This window comes from Cariama cristata, unplaced genomic scaffold (genome assembly GCF_000690535.1).
Source record: "Cariama cristata isolate BGI_N322 unplaced genomic scaffold, ASM69053v1 scaffold25782, whole genome shotgun sequence".
Taxonomy (NCBI): Eukaryota; Metazoa; Chordata; class Aves; order Cariamiformes; family Cariamidae; genus Cariama; species Cariama cristata.
The window spans coordinates 1-9497 of NW_009603671.1; the positions used below are offsets into that span (position 1 = coordinate 1).

At 41.7% G+C, this 9497-nt stretch overlaps 1 protein-coding gene across 1 annotated transcript in view; it reads right to left on the reverse strand.

The window, feature by feature from the left end:
- Window positions 1-785: 785 nt before the first annotated feature.
- The window catches only part of LOC104157814 (nuclear receptor coactivator 2-like), a gene marked incomplete at both ends in the record, with an annotated part of 20699 nt that continues 11987 nt past the window's right edge, over window positions 786-9497 (reverse strand). The window contains 3 exons of the mRNA XM_009695293.1: window positions 786-875; window positions 6489-6687; window positions 8988-9165. Of these exons, the coding sequence (XP_009693595.1) occupies window positions 786-875; window positions 6489-6687; window positions 8988-9165 (467 nt within the window). The remainder of the gene's footprint in view (window positions 876-6488; window positions 6688-8987; window positions 9166-9497) is intronic.

Genomic DNA, 9497 nt, shown 5'->3' on the forward strand with positions numbered 1-9497 from the left:
CTGGCTTCCCGGCACGGCAGCCCTCACGACAGCCGGTGTGGTGTAACAGACTCGTTTTAAATGAAGATTATTTCCCTCAAAGCCCACCCCCACCTGGCGCTGAGGAGGGGGCGCGCACAAAGCACCTCATTTCCTTGGCCGCACGCCAGGCACACCACAATGTCTGCCTTCCCCCGAGCACCCTTACTGTCTGGAATACAAACCGGGTTTTGACCCAAGCAAACGCTAATTACCCTGTCAGTCAGAAATCTGTGAGAAAATCAGTTCGGTTCGACCACTCTTCTCAGAAGCAGCACTGTATAGAAAGTCATAAATTAAATAATTCATGAGATTTTTGCCCTAAGTACAACGCAGTGAGAAGTGGAAAAACACTTAGGCAGGATGAAACACGAATTGGGTTAAGCGTGCAGCAGCGCGCATATAAATCAACAGTAAGTCTTTCTCATCAGCAGCAAATAGTCGTGTAATTGCTCTCTAAAAAGCAAATACGACGATACATAAGTCTGCTGAATGTGACTGCTTGTTAATTCAATAATGTAATGTACTCTGTTAATGTAGATGTAGTCCGTATTATTCACTTCAGTAATGCTAGTGGGATCTAAACAAGGAACTTAATATAGATGTCACCAAAAGCAGAATTAAAAAAATTAATTGCAAAACCCCCTTAATTACTATTACCCTGGGTACTTGTAACTTTGTGAGTAAAAAGATACTGTTAGCTATTCTAGACCACAGCATATCCATAGTTCCGTTGCCCCTGTATGCCTACGTATGCTGTTTCTTACCCGTGTTGCATCTCCGTCCTGCTTTATCATATCCATTCCAGGCAGCTGGTTTGGAAAAAGATTGCCTCCCCTCATAGCAGGATCATTAACCTATTGGTAAGAAGATATTAAGGAGAATGAATGAAAAAATACATTGGCAATTAAAAAGCAGGACTACAAACCACTACGCTACTTGCACATACCAACATCCACTTTCGAGATGATGTTGCAATCGGGGAAGTGACTATATAGCTATATAGCACCCTTCTTACACAGCGTGTGTTTGACTCACATTATTCTGCTTCGCAGTCAACAACAAAGATTTAATTCCTGATACTATGACCTTGGGCATATTTTACAAAGCAGACTCCATAAATTAGGTCAGTAATATTTGAAGAGGACATGCCTGCTATGAAAGTCCTGAAAGCAGAAACGTGTAACTACTTTTCTAACCTCAGTAACACGCAGCTTTTCTGCTTGTGAACCACCACACAATTTTTTCAAAGCCTGATGAGATAACATGTAGCCTGAATTATACCGACTATTGGCTTAGTTTCAATGACACTTATTTTTCTGCTTGTAAGCAATGGGAGAAAGATAGCATTAAACAGGAAAACGTGCAGCAGCATGCTTCCCTAAGGGGATGGTCTCAACAATTTCCTAAACAGAGCCATGGGAAAGTATTGAAGCTGAGTATTTCTGCATAACCAAAGGGTCTGTCATGCTTAGTTATGTGGAAAGAAAATTTACAGCATTGCTTTCTTAATCAAAGGATTAATCTCACTGTGTAGGAACTGGTATAAAATACAAAACACAGCCCTTCAGCAAGGTTCTGAAATACTAGCAAATCCAGCTTTCCTTAGAAGTTTTACATGGAAAGAAACCTCTTCCTAGGGAGTTTTTGTGGACTTGGTTCTCTCTGTTACTTCCCTCAGACTAGACGGATGTGATAGTAGTGAAGATATGCCCCTCCAGATTTTGCTGGAAGGAAAAAAGATGTTTTCTGTGTCGCCTGCCCTTTAGAAGAGTCGTGTTGCCAAGGAGAGGAGGTTCTGCCAGTGCACTACCTCACTTAAGCTACAGCAACCTGCTGCAGCAAAGGGGGAAGACTCTCTTGAATTTACCATACCAGAATCTTCTCGTTTCAGGTCCCCCCAACTGCTGTTTCTGTCGCTATTCACCTATTTTGCAAAACGTCGCAAAGCTAAATGCAATCGTATGCAACCACCTAAAGAGGTGGCTTCAAATGCTGCCAGAGACAAGACCGCAGTTCAATAGGAGAGGTTAAAAACTTAAAATATTTTTGCCATCGAATTTCAACTCTGAAGAAACTGACTGTTTAAGTGCCGCAAGCTTCCCAAGTGATGCTTTCTTCCGCTTAATACAGATGGACAGGTTTTTAAACCTGAATGTGAAAATTTAAATCAGAAGGGAAGAGAACCACACTATGTTGTTCAGAAAGAAAGTAGACAGCTTTGCAGCTTTATCTATATGCATTTGACTAAGCAACAGAATCCATGTTTGAAAAGTCTTTTCTGCTATTGATTAACATTCATTAGAATGCACATGCACAAACGCGTTTTCTGTTTGTTCAGTAGACGAAGGAAGGAAAAAACAAAAAAACCCCACAGAAATAAAAAAAATTGTATACTGAATCAACATCAGGTTTGGAACAAAAAGATGACTGCAGGATTTGAATCATGGCAGTTAGGACAGGTATGGAAAAGGAAGATGGCGCCAGGCTGCATGCCACAAAAGCAGCAAAGGCCTCAGAAAAGTTGCTATCACAGAATCTCTTTGCCAGTGACAATGCAAGAATCCTGACTGGCATGGTATCAGATACAAAAATAAAAAAAAAAAATCTACCATTTCATTATATGAACACATTTGCTTCAGAAGTCTGTGAAACAAAACACCCCACATTCACACATTAACTTTTGTGACTGCAATAACAATTCCATCAGGAAAATATGGAGAAGGACAAAGAAATGGAAAGGGTTTTATAATTTTCTGAAGACAGGTCAAGTGGTGTTACCAGGTATGAAATCTGACTAAACCAAGGCTGAAGATGTTTTACAATTCCTTTGCAATTAAGCCCATTAATACAGCCTCCCGCTAATAAAGCAGAATTATATACAAAGTGTCTAATAAGAAAAGTTTCCTACCACTCCAAGAGCTCCTTTCATCCAGTATGCCCAACAAAATCAAAATACTGTTTCCAGATAACTCTTTGCAGATGCCATGATAATTTTGACCTGGGGAGTACTACCCTGTGCAGATTAATATACATCTACTCTGAGTGGACATCTCAATAGGGGTTTATTTCATATACTGAAAAGCCTCTTGCCTAGGTTTCAAATTGCTTCTCTTGATAGCCCAGTAAATAACACGGATCTATGACACCAAGTAAGTAACAGGCAAAAACACGGCAACAGTCCATTGTGCAAACAAGAGGATGAGGACAAGGACACAGTTAGTTGTGTGAACGGTGCAACACCGGGAAGGTTTAGACTTTCTCAATGCCTGGGGAAGCTGTTTGGAACAGAAGGAACCTGCAGACCTGGCAGCTAGCATTTCAGCATCCCTGCCAGCAGCCTCCTAGAAGACAGATATTAGTAAGAGCAGCCTGAAGAGCTTTAATGTAATTATATGGGAGAAGGTGATAATGAGACATGTCTGATTCCTCAAGTACATAAAAGAGTCACTAAGCGTCATACATAGCAAGCCCATTTTGGGTGTAATCTTCATTTTTTTTACTTGGTGATGCTGGAAGCCTAGATAGTAAACAAGAGAAGTTGGGAGATATACCAGTATGAGCAGATGAACACCAAACCTGGTATTTCTGAGCTCTGGATATGTCTGTATGATACAGTATAGTGCCGCGAAGAGACACAGGAGATAAGAGCCAAAGCAATCTGTTTGGTCCCAAAGGTAATACACCTGCTTCTCACCAGGTAAGTAAGCCCAGGCACAGCTTTTTACTAACAGGTAACACATGTTACTTCCAAAACCATCCAATAACACGTGAAGTATTAAGTTTTTTTTTCAAAAGCTGCAACACGTTTGTAGCATAACCACTGTTATTCACTGTGGTTAAAAAAAGACGAGCATGCGAAGTTAAAATTATGTATTATGGAACAAAAAAATGGCACTGAATAAGTAAGTAAAAGTGTAGGTGATGGTACAAAAAAACCCAAAAGAATGAATGAAATGGCAACAGTCAGCAGAATTAAAGAAAATGTAGTCATTTTGAAAACCAGCAGTTACAAGAAAAAGTTCAGCACAGTCTAGGTCAATTGCTAAATAAAGATGCCAAACTGCAAAACACTATGCCCTGAAAACAGAAAAAGAAAATCAATTCAATGCATTCAAATAGACACTTTTATTTATTCTTGCCTCTCAGAAAAGAAACTGTGAAGCAGCACAGCAAACATTCCTGAGGACTAAAAAGTACTGCCTTGTGGCCCAGAAATGGCCCCTCAGCTGTCATTTGGCCACCTCTGACCTAGATGAAGCATAAAACATTTGCTTGCGGAGTTTGCAGATGACACGGTGGTAAATCAGGAGGAAAACAGGTTACTGTTACAGCATTAGCCACACCACTTTGGTTAAACAGACTCGCTCGAAGAAATGTAATTTGGTGTAGGCAAAAGGAAGGCAATACATTTGGGAACAAAGAATGGAGGTTTCATCTACACAGAATGTGCTGACGAGGATTTGGGGATTGTCGTAAGGGTTTCGGTACGTGCTCTCCAGTGCGACACTGTCACCAACAGAGCCAAGGCAACCCATGGATTGAAAGAGGAATTACAAGCAGAACTTGACTTTACACAGCTTTGGTGTAGTCACTGTTAAATCACCATCTCCAGTTACTCTGTTCGTACTTCTAGAAGGAGGTTACAACAATGGAGTTTAAAGTAGATCCACAAAAGGGACCGACGGGCTGAAAAACAAATGTTGAGATGGATAAAGACCCTCAGCCTATTCAGCTTACTGGAAGTTAGATAAATGTTATCTTGAAACAAGATCTTGTAGTCTAACGGGAGGGAAAAGCAGTGCGACAACTGTGCCAGTGGAAACAGTAGTCTACATGGAAATCTTTGAAATAAAACCAGATCTCTTTCTATAATGCATGTTTCTCAATTCAGGTTCCTGGGGAAAACTGACTAGCATGGGCATGCTGAGAAATCAGACTGGGCTGTCACCTGCAAATCCTCGCTCTTTGCTTTTTTGGTTTTACTATTGTTTTACTAGATGAAATGTCTGCAACGGTATGCACTTGGGAACTAATAATAATAAAAAAGTCAGCTATAATTGGGCCTAGCAACTGGGAATATCAGAGAAGGTGACAGATTTGGGAGTATCAAAATTACTTCAGGTCACCAGTATGTGGCAGCTGTAAAAGACAAATGTGATCTGGGGCTATATCGGTCAGAGTATTCCAAGAGAAATGGGGAAGAACTAGTGTTATGCACGTGGCTCTGGTGCTTAGGAAATACTGCTCCAAACTGGAACAGGTGCAGAAAAGGAAAGGGAATTTAAAGCCTACAAGAAGAGACTGAAACACTGTGGCTTGTTTAACTTATGGTAAAACCCCCAAGAAATCCAACCCAAAACAACCCCACAATCTCAAAACAACAAAAAATCATGCTGATAGAATGGCCCTTTCTAAAACACAAGAAGAGAAAAGGGCTATTTAAGCTAAAGGACAATATTGGAAAAGTAAATACAATGTTACCAAATTTAGGCTGGAAAAAGGACATACATTAACAAGCCAGTAATCTAAACAGCTTTAAACTGAAACGTTATGGTCTCAGAAGAAAAGTTTGTGATATTGTCCACCATAGCAGGAGATGTTGCCTGAAGACAAAAGAGGTACTCTCCTGCCAAAATTTCTAGGAAAAGTCTGTAATTTCAAGCCTGTGTTTTGAACAAATGGGAGTTCAGCTCTGAAACAAACATAAGAACTTGTTAATTAAGAGGACTTGTTTGTCAAATACTTACTAATGTATTGTGCAAATTTAATTGCAGATCCACAAACAGAAATGTTATTTTCCTTATTTCAGATACCCTATGTAAGCAGTCTTAAATGAGTGTGTAAACCTTCTGTTAGCAGAAAAGAACAGGTTACTTACCTATTGATTCAGCAACCTATTTTATACACACCACATTACAAGAAGTGTGGATTTTGTGCTCGTGAAGGTGCCAGCTTGGTAGTTCTTGAAGTTGACTGCCTATTGTCCGTTACTACAAACACAGAGGCAGTAGAAGCATCTTCCACACACTGCCCACGCCAGCATCTTTCACTCTTATCTCTAGGAAAGAGCTGCCTGCCACACAGTTCTAGCTTCTACCGCTGAGAAAATTAGCAAGGACGCTGGTGACCTGCAACTGTGCTACGGGAACTTACCTACTGAGAACAGGAGCTAGATCAGCATGCGCTTTCCATGGAAGTCCAGGAGCAACTACATGTGCTAGCTACAGCGGTGCTAGGTCAAAATGGGAAATTTAGATGCAAAAAGATGCTCTCTACCTCCTTGGTCACTTTGGTTATCTGAGTGCAGAGCTAAAAACAAAGCCTTTTTAACATTATCATTTCTCAAGAAAACTAGTAAAAGAAATGTAATGGCTTGCAGCAGTTACAGCCCAACGCAGCGGACCTGAAAAGCTACTGAAAGTCAAAGCAAATCCTCTAGCTGTCATCTCACGGCCTTAAATTCTCACCTGCTCAGGACCCATGGAGGACAACCCTGATGTAGGCACAGAGGTCGCTGAGGTCATGCTGATCTGCCCTGTCATCTGGTTCATGTTGTTCATACCACTTGTGTTGGTTGCCATGGATACACTGATGTTCATGTTATTATTATACATGCTGGTGCTTGCTTGCTGCCCAAAATGTGGTGGGGACTGTTGTGAAAACATGCTACAGCAAGGAATGGAAAAAGCAATGTGTCAGACTTAGAATGCTGAAGCCACTAAGAAACTGTTTTCTTTTTAACATATCTTAAGTTAGAATTTTTATATACTGTCATTTATTCCAACTTCAAAGGAAAAGCTAGTTTTCAGCTATATCAACGTCTAAGGAATAGATTTTCAAAACTTAAGGTCCCAGGTCTGTGCCCAAAAATGCATGCCTTTGCGTGTGAAACTATGGCAGAGTACAAATCTGTTATGCGTGTGCAGTAACAGCCAATTAGCTGTCTAAATGAGCTTTGTATGTATTTTAAATATGTTTGGGAAAGTCATTTTTGGAGCGAAAGGAAAACACCTTTTTCTCCCTCCAGTGTTAGCCCAGCACAGGACTGTTGAGCTGAAATTGGATCTGGTCTAATAAGCTTTCTTCTTCCAAAAGAGGCTCTTTGCACATATGAATACCAGATTTGCATACACAATTATGGCAAGTGGGCTCACAAATATAGACATGCAACTGTGCGGAAATTTATTTACTAAATCTTAGCATCAGGTTTTGAAAATGTGGCCCTGTAAGAAACAACATTATATCTAAGACAATTCCCTCTATGTTCCTTTAAGGCCATTTCAGAAAAACTTAAGGAGGAGTAACTGTGGAAGATATCATCCCAGATTTTATTCAGTCAAGTGCTTTCTGGATAGTATCTTCCTTCCCGTTATGTCAGAAGTCATACGAGAGACATTTTTACATTTCCTAAAATGCACTTCACTGTTTACATATAAGTCTCTTCTACTCTTTGAGCATAATCCAACAGTCAGCGAAGGAATTATTACTGACACTGTCTGGTTAGAGGATCTGCATTAGACTGAAATACTGTGGAAGGGCTGCTGAGTGTCAGATGGCATGCAGTAACCACCTCCCCATCAACGGCCGACTTTTACTTCCCTGTGAAGCACTGCTCCCACAGCTGAGGAAATCTTTCAGGGTTAATGCTCAGCCTTGCACTTGGGTACTCCATTTAGCGTATCGCTGCGCACCGTGAGACTTGGTGGAGTGCAACAGCATTCTGGGCACAGGACCAAACTAGGAAAATCCCACCATTCTCTTCCTTCCAATTCCATGTCTTTTCAGGCCACCTAACCCCATTTTTAAGTTGTTATCTGGATGGTTGAAACAGTACACTACAGATCATTGTGAATACTCAGTGGCTTGTGTAAACGCATGTGACATGTCTCTGCTGTAGAGCTGCAGTTTAGCAAGCCAACCATTAGTCTTATCGAGCTGCCCCTGCTGCCGTTTCAGCAGAAGCCACAACAGCGGTAGCTATGCCTCCTGCAGATGCTTCAGGAAGGCAGCGAGGAAGAGGCGTGGACAAGGATGAGGATAAGAGATAAGTCAGTTGCTTTAAGAGGAACTTTACTTGGATCAGCCTCATCACCGAAATACTGGTGGTTTGGGTTTATTAAATCTTTGCCAACCAGTGGGAAAAAGATTTGTTGCTGGGCTGGGATAGTAAAAGCAGCCTGAGAACTTCAGGATGACAAAAGCACTGGGCTAGAGATGACTGTGTGCATCCCAGTGTCAAGTGATACAGGCTGTACTCCAACCTGATAGCTCCTCCTGTCCACTGAAAAGCACAGAGCATTGCCATCCGGAAGCTCGTTGCTGCCTACCGATAGCCTTCACCATCCAACCCACTCAGTGTGACGAGCCTGATTATTAGAGCTGTATCGACTGGGGCATGGGCCTCTACTGAAAAGGTGACTGCATGCATGAGGCATGCTACAATGCTCTCGGAGAATGACAGTTGTATGCTGACCCTCAGTACATGCAAGTACTAATGGATTGAACCTGGTTGCACTCCAGCATTTAAAGTGGGAGGTGATATCCAGTCACCGCAATTCCAGAGCCGTAGGGAATGCACAGGCTCTGGCTCAGCCAATGTGGGAAGCAGTGTGGGAGCACAACAGGAAAATTGTACGCGGAAGAGAAGCATCCACACAAAGGTTAGGGGCTGGAGTCCGCTGTGCAGCAGAGGTGCTTCTTAAGGACACAGTGTTTTATCAGTTCTCACAGACAAAGGAATGCATTGTGCGGATGCAGGTCTTTTAGCTATGCACTCACTTTGCCTTGTATGAAGACTGAATTTAAACCAACTCGTCAAGCCAAATTGAAAAGAAATCTCTTTTAGGAGAGATAGTTAACAACAAACAAACAAGCAAACAATGACATAAAATAACCCCATAAAGAAGTGTAGACCATAAATGACCCCATTAGTCTGTGTGTTCATTTGAGTTTTGTTCTGGATTTACCTGTTTCCACCCATATTCCCTTGTGCCCACCCATTCATCTCCGTAGAGGACTGATAGGCAGGATTAGCCTGAGACTGCTGAATCATGGGGCTTTGAGTATGAGCCAGTCTTGGGGACATCAGTGGGCTCTGAGGAGTGGCGGCCCCTGTGAAGCCTGGATCGGGCTGCTGACTAATACCTGAAGAAAAAAAAAAAACAAAACGAGATATTTAGCCCCTAGACATTCAAAGTCAACACAAGCCAAGAGCTCGTACCTGCAGACATGTCTTTGCACAGTCCTACTTATGTCATCTGGAACCTATAACCTTGTGTCTTAATGTGGGATCTAGATCAAAAGCAAGACATCATTGACTAGTACTATTTGTATAACCTTAAAAAAAAAATATGTATTTCACGTACGTATGTTGGCTACCTGTGTGGTAGCCTGGCTACCTATGGTGTCACACAAGTGGTCTCTTCCCTCTACAGACCAAAAGAAAAACCCTGGTAAGTGACTCCCCCCCCCCCCCA